Consider the following 25,353-nt stretch of genomic DNA (forward strand, 5'->3'; position numbering starts at 1 on the left):
TTTTTTGGGTCTCTTTAAAGTTGATGGGTGTCAAATATACATACTGGATACAGCCCACGAAGGTTCAACCTGGCACGTGAGATGTTTTTCAAATCACCGTAACTCTTGAGCCATTTGTGGCAGCAACATAATTCCAACAGATTTTGAAATCAGAGAAGCGGAGCTTTATGTTGATACCATCTACATTACGGTAGCTGCCACGTGTTCAAGTGTTGGGGAAGGCGCAAGTGGTGTGTTGTAGTGGCGAGAGAGGTTAGAGTCTAACCTACTTATGTGTTCTAAAATATATATTTTCTGAAGGAATGGAAAATTTAAATTCATTTCATGCAGTTCACGGAAAAATGCCATTTGGGATATGTAGAGACCAAAAAGGAACGGATTTAATTTAATTAATCTTTATTTATTTTTTTGCTTTTCAAAAATATATTTACAGCTTACTCATGCTTTTGGCTAGGACTAGGCCGATGCACATTGCAAAAATATTGTTTTTAGTTATATAGCATGAATTTACCCACCTGGCCCGCTTTAGAATAGATTTTGCTCAATGCAGCTCCTGAGCTAAAATGACTTCACCACCCCTGATTGTACAAGGTTTCGGCTTGATATCAGAGATAACCATATGTTTATGAAACAATGCTTAACTACCAGTAAATACATTTTCAATTGCAATCCAAAACAACAGACATTTCCTCTCAGTGTTACCCTCTTGTAAAATGTATGAAATCACAGTGTCAAAAGAAGTCTTCCTTTAGGTACTGCTGCTATTTGGTGAGTTCTACGGTCAAAGGAATTCTAGATGTACATCAGGGTGCTACTGAACCCTGGAAGAGAGAGGTGAGGGGGCCTAGGGGCTTGTCAGTGGATAAATGGCATGTTGTCGACTGCATCCTCCAAGAATGATGGTGATTGACAGTTGACAGCTCCAAACTTCCTGCTTTTAACATTGTCTGAGATGAAGTCACTTAAGCTTAGCCTTTTGACCCGAAACCACGGGATTTGGAAAACGTAACATAAATTTGCTATAAGAAGGGGTTCTCAATTAGATTTTGGGTCTCAAAGCACTACCAGATTTTGTTACTTGATGCTCTTCTTTCCAGACCCATCATTGTCCCCTTCAGTAACAATTATGGGATTTATTGTCATTAATAATTTTAGATGTAGCCAATAGCAATATTACTGATCCTGTGGACTTGTAAATGATTCCAGAATCACTGGAAATGTAAAGTAAAAATGTACAAATTAAAGGTCCTAAAAGGGGGTCTTTCTCTCTCTCTCTCTGCACTCATCACCAATACACCAGAACCATCTCAAGGCAAACAAGTGAAATATATATATATATATATATATATATATATATATATATATATATATATATATATATATATATATATATATATATATATATATATAAAACAGAAATTGGGCCAACTTTCAGCATTGGTGTCCATGTCAATAGAGAGAATCTATTATTGGAAATGAAACACACAAACTCTACAAGCGAGTCATTGAAGTCTTTCTGAGGAATGAAAGAAAAATAGATTTTGTATTGAAATAAGTGGGCGACCCCTATTTTGGTGAGTCAAGCATTTGATTTATCTATTTTTTCATTTTAAATATGTTTTCATAATTTTATTTTGTTCATATTCAATTAGTGGTAAAGAAATAAAATGATGGACTTATCTTAAAGTGCGATTTTAATTTAGCCTACAATCTTGTTAAAGCTTGCCTGCTCTTGGTGTCACGTTTAGTCTAGGATTTTCCTATTGTGGGCTTATTTTGTGGAGTTTGTTATTTTGCTTTTGGGTTCATGTTGTGTTTTTCCCTCGTGTCTGTCGTGTAATTTATGTTACCTGTCATCAGTGTGTTCCAGACCTGGTGTCTCCTCTAATCAGCTTCCCCCACCTCTCGTTGCATCCAGCTGTTTCGTGTTTGCGTAATTATTTGCCTGTTTATTGAAGGCCCAGTTTAGTTACAGTTAGTTGTGGGGTCATTGTCTAATCTTTATGTGCAGCACTTGTGCCAGTTCCGCAAATTCCCTGCCGTTGTTCCCCCTCTGAGTTTGGTTTTGATTTCTGTTGTTTCTTTTGATCCGGCTCTGAAAAATGAAGAAGAGACTAGTATGCTCACACTCACTGGTTCCTCACTTTTGGTGCTTCCCTGTGATGGCACCACATTTCCGTCCTAATTGCAATATTGATTTTATGCATTAGTTATGTGGTTTGTATGTTTGGTTCCGCTTTATTTTTGTGATTGCAGCGTTTTGTGTTTACCGTAATACGTTTGCTTTTTGGAAATCAGTGAATAGAATTTGCAAGCCTTACCTTGGGGTATGGATACTGTTTTCCTTTTGGGTATGTCATGCCGGTGAATCGAGGCAAAGCCATGCTAGGCACCTGACTGTCATTAAGCACAAGGAAGGCCAATCTCTCTCCATCCGGAGACCACCAGTGTGCCACATGCGTCTGGAGGATCTCCTCTGAAGGAAAAGAAACATAAATGTACTCTTCCAATTTTACATGCATTTTCATCATGCTGTTGCATCAGTGCACGCTTTCCTTAACTGATTTTATTGCTACTCTCTTTTTTCTCAAGATAAAAAAACTGCTCGACAACTTTAAAAGTACTATCAGTCAGCACCTAATTAAGCTTCTTTGTTTAATTAAACCGAGCCTCATCACAAAGGGTGCGTCACTATAGTATAAATGAAACAAGGTATTACTTTAACCGCTGTCTTTTTCCCAGAATCTTATGCCATTCTAAGGACAGTGGTCAAGGCCTCCAACGGTAGAAAATACTCTTTCAAATAGTTGGTGTATAAATCCACTCCTGCTTGTCAGGCATAGAAATTAAATCCTGGTTTCAAACGATGGAAAAACAATTGCAGGTAACTGACATACCCCATTAAAATATATATTAATAAATGCAAAAATTACAATCCAAAACAGCAAATATACGTATAAAGTATGATCTTGAATGTGTGTTCATTCAAATCAAACTTATCTTTCATTATCATTGTCTGACTTTGAATCTTTTAATACCACGTATACAAACAGGTAAAAAGGTGCAAGTGACTACACTTGCAGGCAACATGAAACAGAGCTGGGAGAACATTTGTGGTTGAATGCTAGCAAAAATGCAATTTTAAAGCTCCTGTATGATCTAAGGACTGACTTGGAAGCAGTCACAAGAAGGTATCATGCCATTACCACCTATATAAAAATGCATGATCTCTTTTTGCATTTTTTAGTGTCTGGGCCATTTGATTTCAGTCCAGATATGTGCAATGCGGCCCCAAACATGCTAGACTGGACCCCGGCCCAAGTTTCAATTCTGAATTGCTGCAAAGGGCTACTTTGGCACATTGAGTGACTTTTTGAGTAAAGTTCCATCACATCGCTCAATGTACCCTAATTGGTTGTACAAGATATATGACAAACAAATCAAGAATTGCCACAGCTGCATTTTAAGAAAACGCATGGAACTTTCTTTCCTTGTCAGGGTTTCAAGGTCGATAACGATCCATCGTTCAACTTCAAAGTCACTCACTGACAATAGTTGCCTGCTATAACAACATAATCACAACATAGCACCATGTCAATGCATGGAAACACTGAACCCAAAAGCCACTGCATTGGAAAAGTCTAAAATGCATTAATATTACTGATAACCGCTTGTTAAATATGAACAAATTAAAACCAGGAGAATTGTCCATTACCTTCATAAAGCCAGTCTGCAATCCCATTAAATATGATCCCTTCCTTCCCTGAGGATGTCAGCCTAAGAGAGTTACTCTTGACATCAGACTGATAGTAAATGTTATTTTCAAATATATAGATCTGAAAGTACAAAAAGCATTGACAAAACAATTTAATAAATTACAATCATTCAAAGGAACATTAGAGGCATTTGTTACTTAGTTCGGGGTGGCTGTTTGACAGTCTCCCGATTCGATTTTATTCCGATTTTTTTTTTCAATTTTGATTCAGAACCGATTCAAAACGATTTTTGATTCAAAATGATTTGACAACCTTTCTGACTCAATGTATAAATGTGCATCATTATAATCTACCCCAGCCTGCTTTCCAAACAGATGACAAATTAAGATTAGAAAGTTTTATTTTAATATCGTTATTACTTCACTCCTTGATATGTATTGGCTTTTATAGATGAATAAGATTATTTATTTAGATATTTGCAGTTAGTAATGTTTAATGCATGCATTCACCTGTTTTCTGTCTGAATTTGAAATGTCTGACTGCATTTGAATGCATCACGTACTTATCATCTCCCGCTGATGCTGGGGACTTGTGTCATATCGTAAAATGACAGCGTAACTGCCTAGTGATTTCTCATGTCCTTAATCAGCGATTGAACATTATTATTATTATTGAGCTGGTAGCAACCACTGCCGTAAAGTCCAATTTAAAAATACTGTAATTCCTCCAAAAAAAGATGCACCCTTAATTTTGGGGTCAAATTCATGGGGTCAAAAAACAGAATGAATCTCATTTTTTAGAACGTTTTAGCAGTGCACATCTGATATAGTTACACAGAACCTGACACAAGTTGATTTTTTTTTTTTAAATACAAAATCAATGTTTGAAAAATGTATATGGATTCCGAATCCTAGTATGTAAATGAGTATCTTAATTCTTATATGAATCGATACTTTTTGGCACACCACTACTCAGGTTAAATGTTTAATTATACAGTAGTTCCGCTTATCAAAACATTTTGATATGATGCATGCAAACAACATGTAAAAATGATTTGGAATAAAATACAAAAGCTATAAAAGATAGTTTATGTCTTCTGACCAATTGTTGGCCTTGCACTCCCCAGGCAGCATACTGTAGGACTGAGTTAACCACTTCTGGCGGGTCAAGCTCCCAAACTTCCCTGCAATAAAATTATAAAAAAGACAACAATCAGAATACAATGAACATATATAATGTTGTATTGTCAAGCCTATACAGCACTTGCTTTAGAATAGTTAAGGATGGCAAATGATAATTTCCTCTTGTATGTATGATGCGCTTTCACAAAATCAGGCTTATGTCTCAGGAAAGCAATCATTGATATAGTCAAATTCTACACTCAATCCTCTTTAAAATTATATCAATGGTGATAACTCAAAATTCAAGGTTACACCAATTTGAATATTGCTAAGTGGAAATTAAAGCTTTGACACATCTATCTGTCAAATGTCCAAACTAGTACCTTAGAAAAAAGATATTGACCCAAAACCTTCAGGAAACGTTAAAAGACCACTGGGGAATAAAGTCTATATTTTTCATGCCTGTGATTTGAACACTTTACAGGGGCCATAACACGATATTCAAGTATTTTCCACAGTGCAATATGTGTGATTTAATTTCTTATTGAATTTGAGTTTTATGGTACCCATCCTTCTAATCAAGAAGGAAAAGTACTCATTTGCTCTTACCGTGAAGCTGCCGCGCCATCTTGCACCTCAAGTGGTGGGCCATGCAACATGCAGCCTCCATCCTGTCCGCTCGTCCTCATGACCCTCACGGTTCATTAAGACTACACCAACAGCATGAATAACGGGGCCAAAAACATTAAAATGCATGACATTAAAATTCAAAGTGGCGTCGCTATACCGCGCTCACTAACACGCATTCCTTCTATCAAATCTGTCCCCGTAGGAACCCAATATTCATAAAAATAGTTCCGTCCGTGGGTGAATTATTTACTACTAGTGCTAATTGTGTGCTGCCACACATTTTGGTCATTTCAGCATTTTCTACAGTAAAAAGTTTTAGCTAATAAATGCCTATCGCGGCCTCAGTGCATCGCAGATTTTTTTTTCATTAAAAAAAAAGCTATGTTGTTGATGGACGTGCTATGAAGGTTTCTTGCATGCCAGACAGACGAGGTACAGTAATTATAAACGGACACTCCTTGGACATCCATCTACTGCAGTACACATATTTACTTACATCTTAAATGATTAAACCTTAGACAGTAAATGCAAGTTTTAGTGGCCATGGTCTGACGGAGAGCCATGTCATGTCAGCGGCAAAGTCCAACTACAATGAAGGCTGTAGAAAACATGACTAAAAATCGCAGTTTATACTTGAAATCCCAAATTTATTACAAAAGAAATTTAGGTAAGAGATTTCCAACAGCACGGAGAAGCCGCTTTCCTCCTCCCAAGAGCCTGTGTGTTTTTTGATCGACAACGGCAGAAAGCCCAGCGAATGAGCGCAGCGACCCGAATTTTCGCGTTCGGTGCACGTACCATTCGGTTCATATGTCTGTGCTGGATCTTTGTTTGATATTACATACATAGTGAGAAGGATGATGTGGTTTTCAGAGCAGCCCCCCCCCCCCCCCCCCCCCCCCCACACACACACACACACACACACACACACACACACACCGGTCTGCAATATAAAGGCGTTGACCGGTACGTGGTGACCAAAAGGTTGGGGACCACTGTTTTAAAACAAGCATTTCCAAACCTGGTTCTCAAGGGCCATTATCCTGTATGTTTTTGGATATTTCCGTCCTCCAGAGCACATGATTCAAATGATCAGCGAGCTGATAGAGTTCAACTTGACAACATTCAAAGTCTGTCAATTTTTGACCTACTTCTAAGTATTATATACAATTTTAATAGGGACTTAGGTATAGCACTAGATTCTATCGATATTGAGATGTTTTGAATTTGGGAGATAAATCTGATTTTGTGAAAATGCATCACATTTTTATAGAGGGAAAAAAATCCACATTACATACATATACTGCTGTGAAACAAGTTTGCAAACAGGATTGCTATTGTGATTGCAACTAACAGTGACAATTACCTTGTGTGAATATTGTAAATGCTGTAGGAAGCCATGTAGGAATGTCTGTAAACCTGGAGCAAAATAAACAGAGAGAGTAGAGGATTAAAAGAGGACTGTCAAACATATAAATACAAAAAGCAGCAGTGCCACAGATAATGACATCTTGATAAAAAATGGAAAGGAAAAAGGCATCAAACAGACTGCTTGCTGCTCATAGTGATAGAATCTGTAGACAATGCAATTTGCACGGGTGACAGCTGTGATACGATTGCATCTTGCGAAAGTCATTGTTGTGTGCTTTGCCTTTGGACAACCTGTGCCTGACATCATAATATACCACCATGGTTGGTGAGGGAGACAGCACACAGTCCATATTTCATCACAAAAAAATGACAATACAATCCAAAGCCAAGGAAATCATTGTATCGACATACTATAGGACATGACTGTTTCAAAAACATTAAATTATTAATTAATTATTAATTAGCTATTAGTCAGCAATTGTAGAAACATTTCCCAATGACATCAGTTTTAGTTAATTCCACAGACCAAATTGTTACCGTCAGAAAACCTTTATAGTCCAAACCCCAATTGCAATTAAGTTGGGACAGTGTGTAAAACGAGTGTCAAACTCATATTTGCTGCGGGCCATTTTGTAGCTTCATCTTCCCTGATTGGACCAATATGATGAGGAAACCAAAACAATTTAGAATCATCTCATAATATGATAAATAAACACAACAAATTAATGGCGTAGTAGTATTGAAGTCAGAAGTAAAGCATACGACTGTTGAAGGTACTGTAACAAAACAAAACAAAAAATCTTATTATATATTGTAAAATAATATTATATATTCTCATCTTGATTATTGAATATACATGACAAGTTCAAATTTGGGAACTAGGTTTAGCAAGGGTCATGGAAATTGACATGATTTGCTTTTGCGGACCACAAAAAACTTATATGGCATGCCAGATTTGGCCCCACGGTCTTGATATGTAAATAATACTATCTTGTGTGAATTGTTTTCAATCTATATATAATTGAATACACTCCAAAGATAATATTTTAATTGTTATGAACCTTAGATTTTATTTATTTATTCATTCATTCATTCATTGCAAATATTTTCTCATTTTCTAATTGATGCCCGGACCACCATTCAATAAAAACAGACACAGGAGCACCAAAAAGACCGGAATGCAAAGAACAAAAATACCTGCTTGAAACATTTCACAGCAGATTATCTTAAAATCACAGATGATTGTCACAAATATGTGTAAAAGGAGCATCCCCTTAATGATCATTTTCTATGAGTAAATAGTGCAACTGTTTAAGAACAGTGTTACATCATTGATAATGCATAATATCAGAAAATTCTGAGGATCTGAGAAATCTCTACGCATAGCATTAACCATAAATAAATGTGACCTTTGACCCCTCTGACGGGGCTACTTTAAAAACTGACATCATTGGCTTGTTGCTAAACAGTTTATCACAACCTCAAGAAATGTGAGTTAAATTCAAAAAATACTTTTGTCGACTATCGGGTTTGATACTTGACAACACGCCATCTCTGCAAGTTGCTCGTATCCCTTAATGCATCACAGCAGGAGCAACTCCAAATTTAACCGAAATCTGACAACATGAGGTCATCCAGAGTATTTCAAGTTTCAATAAATTAATATTAACTGAGACAAACAAGGGTAGCCACACAAAGTGAAGCTGCTTGGCAAATTATTATGCCCATGCATGCCCAGACAAAAACCCAGACTAACAACAATTTTATCCATCATAGAATAATAATTTCATCACACTGCACTGCACTGTAATACTATCAGTTTCAGAGAAGACCATTTATTTTGGTCCCTGAAAGAATGTCTTCACATAAAAATGTTTTTATTTGAAAAAAAGTGAGTGTGTGCATCTCTGTATGTGTGCTCTTTGTTTTTGCAAATGGTGGGGACCCAATTCCAGGCTTCACTGTCTATGTGGAGACCTCTTGTACTTGTGGGGACCATTTTGGCGGACATAACTTAGCATTACATTAGCATTATGTTTTGCTGAAACATGGTGGACATAACTTAGCATTACGTTTTGCTGATGGCAGTGACACTCATGACACACAAAAAAATTGGAATATTTTACTTGATACAAAGGAGAGTAAGACAATGCATTACAATGCATTTTTAACCTGAAAATTGAGGGGTTTTTTTCCCCAAATTTGCTCAAAACATCGCTGGATCAGAAAGTCTGGAACAAAACGTTTATTTTCTGTTATTAGTAGCTACTACAACAAAGATGATGACAGGCTGAATATGGACAACAAGTACACAAGACGGACATATGTCTATTACTTTCAGTTTGTGAGAGTTGAAGACAAGAAGAATGTTATGGTTACAAGCACGTAAAGAGCCATCCACTTCGCCAAATAGCACCTGTAATTTGACAAACTGTTTAAAGCGGAGACATAGTAACTTGAAAAGAAAACATGCGGAGGATTGAGAGTGGGGATAAAACAAAGCAATAAGTAAAAAAAGTAATAATGACAAGGTAAGCTAACACGAATTTTCGCTGCACAATGGCCATAGTCTATAAATAGTTGTGGTCAATGTGTATCAAGATGAAGCATACAGACGCTCACGTTAAACACAATAACGATGACATAGGCTAGCTGCTAACGTTAGCCCCACTGAAACCATTTATTTTTTAAATGTCTGGCCCTAACCTCACTGACTGAACTTGATTTTGCATATTAACATTGAAAGTGTGAAATGCACATTGTTTCTGCTTTAAGCATAAACAATGCATCACTATGCTGTCAAGGTAAGTAATAAAGGGATTAAAATACAAAAAGTGATTCTGTATCTTGTCACGTCTTTACAATACAACACAGTTTAAATGATTTGTACTTTTTTTTTTGCATTTGTTCTTTTTGGGCTCAAGCCAACCTTCCACTGGATGTGTAATGTGCGTAATGAGATACATTTAGATGGGCAAATCCATATTTCCAGTTATGTTGGTGAGAGTATTATACTGTAAAAGTAATTAAATCGTAGTGTAATATATATAAATGTAATAATACTAATATAATGTAATGCAGTGCCTTACATTTCAGTCATACTAACTAGCAAGGTTAACTATGCGCGCGCCTCCTTTCGTATTTTTTTATTATCTCCTGCTTGGTTTCTATTGTCATCATCCTCTTACTTCTTCCTTTACCGCCACTAGCAATTTTAGAAGCCATGTCTAACAGATAAAGTTTGCAAAGTCTTCACAACACACCGACCAGCTGTGCCATCAAGCTAGATGAAAGCTTCGGCCAATAACATATCGGCATTTCTGTGATTGACGTGACGCCGGCCAATAGCATATCCGCATCTCCGAGACTGAGACCGTGACTGTGACCTTAATCGACCAATAGCATATCGGCATCTGCGTGACTGACACCGTGACTGAGACCTTAATCGACCAATAGCATATAGGCATCTCCGTGACTGAGACCGTGACCTTATAAGACCAATAGCATATCGTCGTTTCCGTGACATGCGAGAAAAGTTTTTTTTTGTTGATGCAGCAAAGCGAAAAAAATAGTGCGGACACACTGACCGGCATGTTGGATTGTTCGTAAGACAAAAGGTTTGTGCGTAAGAGGGGGACAAAAAATGTCGCGGTCCACGTTCGTAAGATGAAAAATTCGTAAAACAGGGAGTTCGTAAACCGGGGGCCCACTGTACCTTGAAATGATAGTAATAAGCAATAAATCATGCATTTTGAAGTAACTTGCCCAACACTGGATAATGGTGCAGCTCTTACAGCTACTGTTCTTTTTATTTTCACCACTTTCCACAAACTGACATAGAGCATGCATACACAGTACAGTATTCATTTTGCAGCTTCTTCCCTAACCTCCAAATTCTTTTTTAGATTGTAGCACACTTTCAAATCCTTGCATACACTTTGTGGTCCCTTTTCTTTTTTGCATAATAGCAAGACAAAATAAAGATCTCTTCCTCTAAGTAATTTCCTCCGCAAATAAGATGTTCCTTCTTAATACAAAAGGTGTGTACAATTTTTCCAAAGACAAAACAACATGACCAGATGAAAAGCTGTTGATGAAAGATGAAATGCATTTTGCATTTTGTGGTGAGGAGGGACAGTGCTCAGGCGTTGTTCCTTCTCTTTGTGAGATGTGGCCAACGAGTGTCTGTGAGTTGTGTTTTCTTCAATTGAATGTTGTCATTTATGCTCATATGCGCAAAATTAGTCATTTGTTGGTCCAACTTGTGACTGTAGATAACATTCTAGCACAGGGGGTCACCAACCCTTTTGAAACCAAGAGCTACTTCTTTGGTACTGAGTAATACCAAGGGCTACCAGTTTATGTGAAGACCCTGATCATGCTATTGATTTCTCAAAATAATTAAGAAAAAGCTGTAGTATAGATGTAAACCAAGGCCAATATGTAATGTACATTATCTGTCATATAGTATATGTATAATTGTTAGTAAAATTCCTAGAAAATCACAATGTCCTATCACTTCTAAACTATCACCTCATGTGATGCGCAGGGGCTACCCAGTGCCCAGGGGCACCATGTTGTTGACCCCTGTGCAAGCCACTGTAACATTGGATCATTGATAAAAAGTATATATTTGTGTTCATTTATGTTTAGTTTATGTTAAATTGTGAAAGTATTGATGACTCGATTGATGACTTAAATAAAGCAACCAATTCAACCAGTTTAATATATTTTTAAAAATGTAATCATTTTGAAATTTGTCAAAATGTGTTTTGTGTCTACAATTGCTTGCCAACAATGCGATGAAGCCAACAAAGCTAAACCGACATTTTATTTTATTTTATAATGTTGTTTTTGACTAAATATTTGGCAGCAACCTTTTTGGAGGAAATTGATCCGGTTTGTTATAAGGAGGCGTGTATTTTGCAATTTTTATTTTCTAAACTTCTGTATAATTTTGTATAATTTTCTAAACTTCTGTATAAGCTGAAAATTAATAAATATACTCATTGTCAAAGGATATGTTGCTGAATAAAAAGGGAACTTATGTTTGGCTTAAATGATTATTTTGCTTTGTTTCCGCAAAAATTTGCAATGGGGGTCCTTAGAAAATTTGCTTTCTAAAAGGGGTGCCTCCTTGCAAAATTTTGAGAACCTCTGCTCTAGTATTCCATGTCTGCAGTAATTAAAACCATTTCCCAACAACATCCCATAAAATGTTGTTATGGTAAGTATCTTTTCAATCACCACAATTAGTCTAAGGCTACGGCAACAGTATGGCTGTTATGGATCCAGAAGTATAAAGATTTTTTTAATTGCTCACTCTTCTTAGTTTTGGACTCAGCTGTATTTTCTTCTCGTTTTCCAAGTCATCTTTGCACTGTTGCTTTTTTTGTGCAGTTACACTAAATGAGTCTGAAAAAGTGGTGCGTGTAACCATGGAGGTGTTTGTCTCTGGGAGAGATTCCTTGCACTGGGCCAAAAGCATTAAAGTAGTCATTCAAGAAACACTTCAGAGCATTTTTCTTTTCGGTTAAAAACGACATAGATTGTCTAGCATGCCTAAACGACTGAGGTCGTATAAAGCATTTTTCAAAGCAAATTCTTGTACTTGAAATAAAAATGAAATGTTTTTCAATCTTTTCTTTGCATGTTTTTAAAAGTTGAACTTGTAAATTTGTGTTGTTTAAAATAAAGTTTCAGTGCCTGATATTCCAAATGTATTCCTAAGTATTTGTTTAATTCAGTATTATAAATATTTTAAATCCTAGACATTAAAATACATACTTTGGTCTATAGCACAATTATGCGTTGCATAAAGGTATAGTTTTCAGGTTAGACTGAAAGCATTTTATCCATCCATTCATTTTCTATAGCCGCTTATCCTCACTAGGGATGCTGGCTTGCTGGTGCCTATCCCAGCTGACCGGACAGTGCGCGGAGGACACCCTGAATTGCTTGCCAGCCAATTCCAAAGCAGAGACAAATAACCATTCATGCACCAAAGGACAATTTAGTGTCCAATACACATAGCATGCATTTTTTTGGAATGTGGGAGGAAGTGCCCAGTGAGAACCCATGTGGGCTCAGGGAGAAGATGCAAACTCCACACAGGAAGGCCAGACCGAGCGAGAGAGCGGGAGTCTGAACTGTGATGTGAACATGCTACGACTCTTCTACCATATTCTACCATACCACCCTGAATGAATTTTAATCCAATATAAATTTTTAAAACCAACAATAATGGGTTTACTTAGCTTAATGAATAACATTACTTGAAGGTAAATTTAGCGGATTACAGAAATTGTATATTTTTAGATGATTAAAGCCTAAACATTGACTGATGGATTAATTAATTTTTAACACATTTGTATCTGATGTTTTCTTTTTTTGGGGGGTTATATCATACGTTTCAGAATATGAACTGATACTTTTTTTTTCTCATGTTTTGAACCCTGTGTTTAAATGCAGTGCAGCTATGAATTTTTACTGTAGCGCTTCAAGCAGTCAATATATTTACCCAGTCTCATCACCAATCAAAGGGCCAAACACATCACAGTGGAATGAAGAAACTGTTACTACTATCTTACTATCTTACTGGATGAGGCAGAACCCGACTGCCTGTCACATCGAATGAGAGAGTGAATGAGAAATAGAGATAATAGGAGGGAATTATGGGGAGTTAAAAGGGAATGGGGCCAAGTGCAAGATACATCTCTGCAGTGTGACCTAGGTCTAAGGGCACCAGTAAAGGTGCCTCGTGTGACAACACGAGAAATTGAGAAAGGTTATGAGAAGCTGTGTAACGATAGCGTTGGGGGCATTTTGGGGGCAAAATGACGAACGAAGTTTAAAGGAAATTTTTTAATCTATTAGTGAGTGCTTTTTTTTTTTTTGCAATTATCCCATTTAATAATGGGGAGACCCTTGTCGATTCAGACGAAGCGACTAACATTACAAATTAGTTTTTAATTTCTGTAAATCCCCAAATATAAAATGTACTCATTTATTTCCATAAATGAAGGCCAAAAGTATGGATGCATCCTATAAACGGTAAGTTAAAAATTATTATTATTTTTTTTTATAACTCAACACCATTCGTGCGAAGATGTGCATTTTTTTTTTAATTGGCAATATTCCTTCAATAATTACGGTAACAGGACGAGCTGGAGAGCGGATGTCAGTTGGCTGTTAGCAACAAGTGCCGGTTGCAGCTAACAGTCCCTCGTGTTAGCTGAGCGTGTTAATTCTATATTTTCAATAAAACAAGCGAGCAATTTGAACCAATGCACGACCACGAATATTACTAAAACAGAGAGGATCATGTAAAAGTTAAGATGTCTCCAGCTGATTCAATTAAGAGTGCACCGGTTACAGAACACGGAAAGGTATTTCATTATTAATTGTCGTCTTTTGGCATATACACACAATCATAAACTTGGTGAAAACAAGGATACTGCTCAACGTTATTTATTTACGGTAAAATGAACGTGTACTGCGTTGCGAGGAAAAGGGAAAAACCACTGCTTCGAGCGCATTCAGGGTGCATCTTATACACATTTGCATCTTATATTTGGGGAATTACGGAATATATTTAGCCATTGTGGCTTTTATTCAGGTGGGTTTTGGCACCCAGATATTAAGGTAGTTCATTATAAGATAATAACTAAAGTATGCTGTGCTAGTCAGTATGAAGGAGAGGATGGAGCCAAAGTATTAGAAGTAATACAGGATGATGAGTAACTCATAATTGAGTATAATGTGTATTATATTTTGTTTGTAGCACTGTTTTTGAAATGATCAAAAAGAAATATCGTAATAATCAATTTTGAAATTTTGAATGATGTGAAAGCTTTCAAACTCCCAAACTTTCTCGCTGTTAAATGTTTCGTATCTACAAAGGTGCTTTCCAAATTCCTGTTCAAGGTCTAGAGGGGTCTGTACTGTTTTATACTATTTTGTACTGTTCTGTTGAGAGGATGATACAGTACTTTCTCAAAGCACATCTATTCACACCTTTAATTTAGAATCTCTGCGTAACATACAGACAAGTTTTTGAGCTATGGCAACAAATCTAGAGCCTTAAAACAGTCAATGTATGAGGAATGAAGAACATTTGAAAGGAAGCCTACCTGTTTGACATCATAGGCAAAAAGCACATATTTTAAGTCAGGGGACACAGCGTACTTCGCCACATTGAAATTTATCTAATGGAAGGGGAAACAGCACAGTGTTAGTGACAGTGTTAAAAGAAAACTCATCACTGTGGGGTCACAAAAAATAAACATTTCAATCTACTTACAAATGTTGTGTTTGATAGGACAATCTCTGTTTCATTAGTGAGGATGTTGAACTTGATGACATGGCCATCACTGTTTCTGTAAATAACTTCTGACTCTGTAGAAACAAAGGAAATAGGGGGGAAAAAAATCAGTATTCTAAGAAAAGACCATTTCTAACTTTGACACATTTATTTTGATTCAATTGGGGAAAAAAAATAAGCATTGGAAACAATAAAAAAAAAAAATCTCTTAAGGATCATTAATCCATCCATCCACCCCCTATCACGTCCATTTTCTCTGGTAGGATTTCCAGGCCTGATCTTGCCACCTGAGAGATACCGTCTCTCTAGTATACCCTGGGTCGTCCTGGGGCCTTGTACTGTTGGGACATGCCCGGAACACCTCACCAGGGAGGTGTCAGGGAGGCATTCTTATCAGATGCCTGAGCCACCTCAACTGGCTCCTCCCAATGTGGAAGAGCAGCAGCTTGACACTTGTGTACTGTTATTGTGTACATGAAGGTCCAGAGAAAACGCGCAAAGTGTCTAGCTCAGCTTTGTGCACATTAACCAAGACATCTGTCTGACTTTAAGATTCCCACACAGTTAGTGCTCTCAAATGCATTAAACGACCAACTCCTGTTTCCAATAAAGTTGTGTAAAACACAGACAAAAACAAGCCCCCGGTTTACAAACTCCCTGTTTTACGAACTTTTCATCTTACGAACGTGGACCGCGGCGTTTTTTGTCCCCCTCTTACGCACAAACCTTTCGTCTTACGAACAATCTAACATGCCGGTCAGTGTGTCCTCACTATTTTTTCGCTTTGCTGCGTCAACAAATGAACTATTCTCGCATGACACGGAAACGCCGATATGCTATTGGTCTTATAAGGTCACAGTCACGGTCACAGTCACAGTCTTAGTCACGGAGATGCCGCTATGCTATTGGTCGATTAAGGTTACAGTCACGGTCTCAGTCACGGAGATGCCGTTATGGTATTGGTCGATTAAGGTCACAGTCCCGGTCTCAGTCACGGAGATGTGGATATGCTATTGGCCGGCGTCACGTCAATCACAGAAATGCCGATATGCTATTGGCTGAACGCCTTCATCTAGCTTGATGGCACAGCTGGTCGGTGTGTTGTGAAGACTTTGCAAACTTTATCTGTTAGACATGGCTTCTAAAATTGCTAATGGCGGTAAAGGAAGAAGTAAGAGGATGAAGACAATAGAAACGAAGCAAAAGATAATAAAAAAATACGAAGGAGGCGCACGCATAGTTAACCTTGCTCGTGAGTATGGCCGTAATCGCTCGGCAGTCTTCTAAGGGCAAGACTTTCCTTGCCAAGGGATGGACCTCGGTCAACAACAAAATGGATAGACTTCTTCTATTATGGATTAAAGAGAAGGAAATCGGCGGTGATAGGTTCTAGTTTGAGAAAAGTTATCGTTTAACAAAATAAATAAATAAATTCTGCGGGTTGGTCTCTGCTCCCCTCCGCCTCCACCCAGCTCAAGTCACGTCGCCCCAAAGGTAAATGTCATTTTTCCTTTGTACATTTATGTTATTTAATTTAACTACAGTAGATTATGTTACTAATTTTTAATATGTGTATAAAGTCATGATGTTTTTACCTAAGGTTTTTGAATGCGTTGCAGGCATTCACTAATTAACATAGGTTTGGATTGCCCGTCAAACAAGCAATTCGAGTTACGAGCATAGCCGCTGAACGGATTAAGTTTGTACCACGGGGGCCCACTGTACTATGATTGGCAAATTTCTTACAACCTACAACCGCAAAAACAATGGAAGCAAGTTAAATTCAGTTTGTTCTTAATTTGATTATTTCATAACACTAAAAGTGTATCAATATCAAGTAAAACAAAAGAAAATGTGAACTAGCTAAAAGCACAGTCTTTGAGATACAGCATTTACAATACATACAAAGTTGTGACGTTATTTGTCTCAATCAGCTCTAAATTTCAACTTTCTTGAGCTGGTTTTGATTCATTGTTATAGTGAAAAAATACAAAAATGTACCTTGAAAATTAATATTAAAGTGGAGAGACAAACCGTGGCTTATAATTTTTTCAATGGCTGTATCTTTGATTTAATACACTACAAAAAACTATAAATTTTATGTTTAAATAGATAAAATTCACTCTTGTTGTTATTCAAATCTTCATTTTTTTATTTGATACTTGCAACAAGTTCCAAATAAAAGGAAAGAGTCATATTTACCACTGCATTATATCACCTTTCCTTTTAACAATATTCAATCAGCGTTTGAAAGGATATAAATTGCTGAAGCTTTGTAGGTGGAAATCCATTCATCCATCCATCCATCTTGACCGCTGTCCTCACAGAGGTTACAGGACTGCTGGAGCCTATCCCAGCTGTCTTGCTGAGAAGCCACTGAGCATCCTTCATACCTCATCATGACACTCACATTGTTTCGAATTAACCTATTCACCTGTGGAATGCTCCAAACAAGCAATCCTTAACTTTACTAGTTTTTTTGTTGCCCCTACATCAAGCATCAAATGCACCATGGAAGAATGTTTGCAAAGAAAAAATATAGAGTAATTCCTCATTTTTTATGAGTAATGGGGACCAGAACCCCCGGCAAAAAGTCACATGTCTTGTAGGACTCTCACACACGCTTTAAGGACGGAGATGGACTCTCCTACAAGAAGTATTTGGCTCCCAGCGCGATAATCGACCGATGACAACAGGAGTTGTAATCGACTCCCACCGAACTTTCGATTGTTAGGTAGACCACAAGAGTAGTGTGAAACTTAATCACAAAAGGCTTCACCAGAGCATTGTGAACCACTTAACTAGTTTTCTTTTGTAATAAAATGGTCATTTCAAGAGTAATCTTTGATTGTTATCATTTTTGGTCAGCTACAGGCTTCACTTAAATTAGACCACTGGGCACTGCTAATACAACCGCGGTTCTCCGTAAGACTACAGCCACTTAAACTTGATTTCACTGGATGGGAAGGGATAACTTTCCAGTTACTGTATAAGGTTTAATAATTTTAAGATTTAAGTAAATAAGTGAACTGCAGAAGTTCAACGTCCAAGGAGTGTCCGTGGCAAGTCCATTTATAGTTACCTCGTCTGACAGGCATGCAGGAAAGTTTCAGAGCACGTCTCTCTGCAATATTCATTTTTTTTATGTTAAGCTCAACTTCAATTCAGTTGGGATTTCTACCTTGTCATGATTTACATGACTGCGTCATATATAAGGCAGCTATTAATATAGCATAGGGGTCGGCAACCCACGGCTCTGGAGGGGCATGCTTCCCTTTCATCCTTATCTTGTGGCTCGCCGTGGTTTGGGAAAGTAAATAAGGTTTGGTTCAGATTGACTATATGGACAGAGTAATTAGCGACGCATTTGGATTGCCGTCAATGACGTTTGCGTGATTGGGTGGTAGTGGGTGTGACAGAACACGAAACATGACGTGAAAGAGCTAATCAGTTTCAGAAAGGTAAAAACAGGAAACAGAAATATCGCGCGGCCTTCTAGATTAAAATCACACATCTTCAGAGTAAAATATAACTGAACATTAAAAGCTATCATCCTTGAAAAATTCTTAACACAATATAAATGCCCCTTCATGTGAGCAAGGATGGACTCAAATGTTGGGTCACTCTGCTAGTTCTTTTCTTGAAACCAAGAAGCTAACAACCAAAGGTAACACTAACAGGAGCTAAAAGATGAACGGAGAATGTAACTTGGAAAAACAGCGCAGCCTTCCAGATTAAAAGCAGATATTTCAAAATTAGATAATACAATTAAGTAAATAATACAAACTGGAGTTCTTGAAAAATTCTTAACACAGAATAAATCTCTTCTGAATGCCCCTGTTTGTGAACATGGATGGACGTTGGTTCGGTCTGCTTGCTTCTTTTAATAAAAAATAAGGTGGTACAACGTTGGTTAAGCAAAGCTGCAGTAAGCAACTCCTGTGGCTGCTAACACCCAATTGATTCCATCCGCTTCTACCCTCCCGTTTGCCTCTGTGGCAGTGTTGTCTTATCCGTGGAATCAGGTCAAAATGGCTCATTGAATGTTAAACATTGCTGACTACTGAAACAGTGCATTTTATACACATGGGAAATTACATTTCTTTACATGATAGGAACTGGCATGATGAAAAACAAAATAACCACCATCCATTTTCTATCACCGCTTATCCTCACAAGGGTCGCAGGCTTGCTGGTGCCTATCTCAGCTGGTTTCGGGTAGTAGGCGGGAGATACCCTGAACTGGTTAGCAGCCAATTGCAGAGACAAACAGCCAATCACCCACCCAATCACACCTGAGGACAATTTAGTATGTCCAATTCACATGCCGTGCATGTTTTTGGGGTATGGGAGGAAGCCGGGGTGCCTGGAGAGAACCCATGGGGAGAACATGCAAACTCTACACAAGAAGGCCAGAGCCAGGTGGATTTCAACTCGGGTCCCTTGCACTGTAAGGCGGACGTGCTATTCACTGCGCCACCGAGCCACCCACAAAATAAGCAAAAACAGTTAAAACACTTCGAACCTATCTTACTATAATTACAGATAAGAAATAAAGTGCAAAAAAAGTTAACATTTTACTATAAAAATGCTTTAAAACTGTTTATTCATAATACTGTGTGCAACATGAGAGAGTCTAGTGCTCCTTAATCAAGTCTCAAAAAGGATGTCTACACTTGACTGCTTCAGGAAAAACCTATGTCATATTATGACCGCAAAAAAAAAAAAATTAGCATTCAGAATTGATAAAAGTGAACTCTGCCCAGTTATCTTTTAAACATTACCATTGGTTCCTGCACTGCACGGCACTTGTATCTTTAAATAATGGAATATCTGTACCTGAAAAAGAACAAGCTAAGACTGTGATGTATAAGTAATGCCCAACGTCAGTAACCCAATGAATAATGAAATCCCTCTGCAATTCTTTTTCTTCCTTAGGTCTACCTCTGCAGCTAAGTGTGTTTGGGCTTTGAAGTTAGTTAGTTAGTTACATTGTACAATATACCTGCTTTTACTGTGTGTTTTGTGGACCTTATAACTGTTTCATTATGAGATGTGAACAACTGATGTGATTCTTGCATGCCTGTCCATACTGTATGTCCATATAAAAATGTTTAGATTAACATTCAGCCGTAGCCAGCCCCATGTGACTTGGTAGTAAGACAGCAAGTGCAAAATTTGGACAAGCTGTCAGTCAATCACAGGACATACATAACAAATTTAAGCTGTTTTCATTAAAAAATACGCGGGTATACTTTATGCATGAGTACTACAGGGTTTGGAATCAAGATCAGGACATTTTGAGCTGCGTAATTGTCTGGTGGGGGGCAAAAATTGTTCAGCACTAGAGCTGCTGACATATGCTTACAGTCCAAACAAGAACTCACTTAAAATTGGGCAAACGAAACCATTAACATCAGCATACCTAAAATTATCACTTGAGAAAATGCATCCTAACAGAAAATAAAAGTAATTGTACAAAGATTATTTTTTAACATGAAAAAAATGGACTAATAAAAGATAATGCTTTGACTTGAATTTCTTTGTGCTGGGGTAAAAAAAAATGTTCATGCTGGGTATGTTCTGGCCTTGAACAGTCAGCAAGTGAGAGAGAGAGAGAGAGAGAGAGACAGACAGACAGAGAAAAAAGGAGAGCGAGAGTCTATTGGCACATGCTTCTGATTTTCATCAGCTTTTATGAATTCTCTCTTCCATTACCTTTGCCACATCATTACAAGAACTATTCTTCCACTTTGTGCTCTGCGATTTAGGCTTTACGGTTGAGCCTTTCCAACAAAAAAGTTTTGTTTGAAGATGATGGGCCATAATCCAGATGTTCAGATGTGCCAGAGCACTTTTACAGGGAAACACCTAAAGATCCAGTTGTACACCCACACACATGCATACAATTAGAAAAAAAAAAAAAAAAAAAAAAAAAAAATATATATATATATATATATATATATATATATATATATATATATATATATATATATATATATATATATATATATATATATATATATACACATATGTGTGTGAGTGTGTGCGTGTGTATTTGCGTGTGTGTATACACATGGGGCCAGGAACATCATTAACCAAATTTGGGCCATTGATCTTGATACGTCTAACATCAAACTAGATTATATCACATAAGACATTAAAGCATGAAAAAAATTACACTAGGCAAAGAATTGCTACAGATTGAGGAAACAGGGACCTGTTTGCCCATAGACACTGAGAAGTTAATGGCCAAGAACGGCACATTCATGTATATAAACTAATGCAATAATGACTAATAATCCATCACACTTGAAAAGTATCAAAATGTTGGCTCTGGTAGTTCTAAAGTTGAAAAAAAAAAGATGAAAAAAAATGCAATATATTAAGTAATTATTGTTAATTATTTATTGTCCTCTTCAACAGAACCCATATTGGGTGTAACGTTTATTGTCATGTCCTCTAATGCTTCAAAAATATACATGCCAATTTATTCAGTACATTAGAAGCAATCCACAAAACCTTCAAACATTTTGTTGAAGGTCACAGATGAGTTATCGCATGCAAAAAAAATCAGACTTCTACAATGTATCTCGTCTTGTCTTCATTAGGATTTTGTTTGGGTCCACTAAGCTAACCAATTGTTTGGCCCATGTGTATTTGAATCACACAGTTGTTATGGCGATTATGATGATAAATCAATTCAAGAGATCATACAGTAATTTAGATCCCTTCCTATTTTTTTCTCATTTTTATTTGCAGCATACCTGAGTTACATTCAGAGCTACTTTCTGTTTGTGTCTAAAAATCATGTGAAATGTAGTCAGATCGAACATGATCTGAGCATCTGCGGTGGCGCATTTCTAAAGTGAGACCATGAGGTGCTACCTGATTTTCAGTTTTTTTGAACAAGGTTTGGAAAAAAAGCGCTTGCATTCAATGATCAATAGCTGCATGTATGAACAATAGAAACAGAACTGTATTCACTGTTGAGAGGAAGTTGCCTGGAGATGTGTTCAATGACCACTCACACAATAGGACAACACACAGTTATAGAAATTCCCATACAATGCACCAAACAGCAATGACTATTGGATGAGCACATTGCAGGGGGAACTCGGGAAAATTTTATAACTTGAGAAATCAGAATCAGAATAGCCACATATCAGCTCAATTTGCAGGCAGGGGCAGCGTATACAAATATTGGCACAACACTGGGACTGAGAAAAACGTGTTAGATAATGGCTAGTGCATTGACCTGTTTACCGTTGCTGAACTGTCAACCAATATACCGTTTAGTATAGCTAAAGTTACCACATCGGCACCAAATTGACTGGAAAGTAAGAATTTTTATAGGTAGTTCCTGGTTTGAATTTATTCCATACTTGATTTCGTGTTGTGGTTTATCATTTTGAAACTGTAATGTAAAGTTCCCCTTAAACTTTAATAATATTCAACTCTGTGAATTCACAACATTGACATAAACTATAAATCGAAAGGACTATGTGGACCCTAAGATGCATGGATAAAGACAGGAATGGTAGAGTTATGGACTCAATCATACAATAGGGTTCTCAACAAATTTACTGACACAGGATAAAAAGCAATAACAGTTATGTGCCAATTGAATCAAAATCCCACACAATTGATTTATATATCACTGTACAAAAATTACACCAGTCTTTTTCAACCTTTTTCTAGACTAGACACACTTAATTTCTTTGAAAACATCTCGGGGTACACCACTATGGAGTAAGATGGCTGTCAAAAAGATATATGCGTGTTTAACAATGCATATATGTGCATATATTCACATAAGAACATATATGTAACATACCACTTTGGACGTTAGCAATGTTAGTACACCATTAGCACTTTAGCAATAACATCACACAGAAAGCACTTCAAAATATATATATATATATATATATATATATATATATATATATATATATATATATATATATATATATATATATATATATTGAGCCTCTGGACTAAACGATTTCCGGATCACTGGACATGTAAAATAAAAATGTGCAAATTAAATGTCCTGAAAGGGTGTCTCTCTCTCTCGTCTCTCTCGAATTAATTCCGTCTGTCAAATACATGATTACTCTGCAACACACTGCTCTCACAGATGACAAAAAAGAATTGTAAATGGCAATTTTGATAAATTCCCATGGCACACCTGACTATATCTCGCAGAACATTACAATGCCACAACACGGAGGCATACTTTCGGTATAGTTCTATATCTTCTCATTATGTTTTTGTGCAAAAAGAATAATACTACTTGTGTGAGTTGAGATGCCAACTGTGCCTTGGTTTATTCTTGTGCTTGCCCGTAAAGAAACTTCCACATGGTAATGATGCAAAAATAGGATAACAAATTTTATTCCAGAGTCTTGAAATCCACTTCTTATTTTCTAAATATATTCTAAATACAGTGGGCCGAGATCAATCCGTTTCGAGGTTGGGATCGTAATGCGTATTCGCCGTATGGCCGGCAATCCAAACCTATGTTAATTAGCTAATGTGTGTAAAACCCCAGGGAAAAAACATAAAAATTGTATCTACATATTAAAAATCGTGAAATAAAATAGTATAGTAAGTGCTACTTATATATAATATACATGCATACAATTAAATAACATCAGAAATAAAAAAATATATAAAGGATTTATTTATCCTTGAGTGGCACTTGGCCATATTCCCTAGTAAGGGTAGCCGAGGCTAGGCTCTTGATTATTTCCAGCTTCGTTTCCATATAAATCATTTTCTTACTTCTCTCTTTCACATCACTAGCAATCTTGGAACTCATGAATAACCAATTCAAGTTTAAATTAAGCACTTAAATGCATAATAAATACGATCTTGAAAGTTCTCTCGTCCAAAATCAAGTCTTCAGGCAGCCATCTTTGTGACCCCGGGCGCCGACCAATGGCAGACCAGAATAATCGGGAGTCGAGACACTGACCAGCATTATAGTGATGCGTTGCAGCGGAGGCAGTTTGACGCCAACAGAAAATAAGAGCAATTACCTAAGAACGCCTAAAGAGAGAGGCAAAACAACACACAACCCCAACCCCACAGGTCATGACAGTTGTTGATGTTAAGCGTAAAGCGGGATAAAAGCCTTAAAGAGGGGACAGGACAACTCAGTATTCCTCATCGCAACGTGAAAAAAAACGTAAGCCAGGGACGCCGTAACCCGGGGTTCCACTGTAAATTCTTCTGAATGGAAAACTCTACAAGGAAACAGCGCAGGCCATTTCCACGATCAGTCCCAACTGGCCACCTGTGTGACAGGCCTCAAAGTGCTTAAAGGGACGGTAACATGCACCTAGCTCACTTGTCATAAACGGGCGGAAACACAAATGTCCCAGTGGCCAGTGAGCCATGCCAACAAACATAACAAATACATATTTATTCAGCACTTGGCTATACAAGAAGAGAATTTTAAATTGACTTTGGTCAAAAATAACAAATAGATCAGACTGACTACTGGGAGTTGGCACCTACAACTACAGTGGGCCCCCGGTTTATGAACCCCCTGTTTTACGTATTTTTCATCTTACGACGTGGACCACGGCGTTTTTTTGTCCCCCTTATGCACAAACCTTTCGTCTTACGAATCATCCAACATGCCGGTCAGTGTGTCCGCACTATTTTTTTTCGCTTTGCTGCATCAACAAAAACAACTTTTCTCGCATGTCACGGAAATGCCAATATGCTATTGGTCGATTAAGGTCACAGTCACAGTCTGAATCACAGAGATGCAGATATGCTATTGGCCGGCGTCACGTCAATCACAGAAATGCCAATATGCTATTGGCCGAACTCCCTATCTTGCTTGATGGCACGAGCTGGTCGGTGTGTTGTTGACTTTGCAAACTTTATCTGTTAGACATGGCTTCTAAAATTGCAAGTGGCGGTAAAGGAAGAGGATGATGACAATAAAAACAAAGCAGGAGATAATAAAAAAATACGAAGGAGGCGCACGCATAGTTAACCTTGGCAGTGAGTATGGCCGTAACCGCTCGGCAATCGGTACAATTCTCTAGAACTAGGAAGCTATTAAAGCAAGCAAGTCTTCTAAGGGCATGACTTTTCTTGCCAGGGGACAGACCTCAGTCAACAACAAAATGGAGAGGCTTCTTCTATTACGGATTAAAGAGAAGGAAATCGC

General features: G+C 37.4%; 1 protein-coding gene across 2 annotated transcripts in view; it reads right to left on the reverse strand.

Annotated features, from left to right (window-relative positions):
• LOC148423214 (inactive dipeptidyl peptidase 10-like) overlaps positions 1-25,353 on the reverse strand; it is a 91,309-nt gene that overhangs the window by 29,446 nt on the left and 36,510 nt on the right. The window contains exons 4-9 of one of the 2 annotated variants that reach the window (XM_088414355.1): positions 15,141-15,235; positions 14,971-15,045; positions 6,834-6,886; positions 4,818-4,899; positions 3,716-3,836; positions 2,322-2,476 (exon numbers count right to left, since the gene is read on the reverse strand). In XM_088414355.1, coding sequence (XP_088270481.1) covers positions 2,322-2,476; positions 3,716-3,836; positions 4,818-4,899; positions 6,834-6,886; positions 14,971-15,045; positions 15,141-15,235 — 581 coding nt within the window. Of the gene's footprint in view, positions 1-2,321; positions 2,477-3,715; positions 3,837-4,817; positions 4,900-5,446; positions 5,532-6,833; positions 6,887-14,970; positions 15,046-15,140; positions 15,236-25,353 lie in introns of those variants that run through there. The other variant, XM_088414356.1, reaches the window with a different exon arrangement.

Source organism: Hippichthys cyanospilos, chromosome 5, assembly GCF_059441005.1.
Source record: "Hippichthys cyanospilos isolate Australia breed blue-spotted pipefish chromosome 5, RoL_Hcya_1.0, whole genome shotgun sequence".
NCBI classification, from domain to species: domain Eukaryota; kingdom Metazoa; phylum Chordata; class Actinopteri; order Syngnathiformes; family Syngnathidae; genus Hippichthys; species Hippichthys cyanospilos.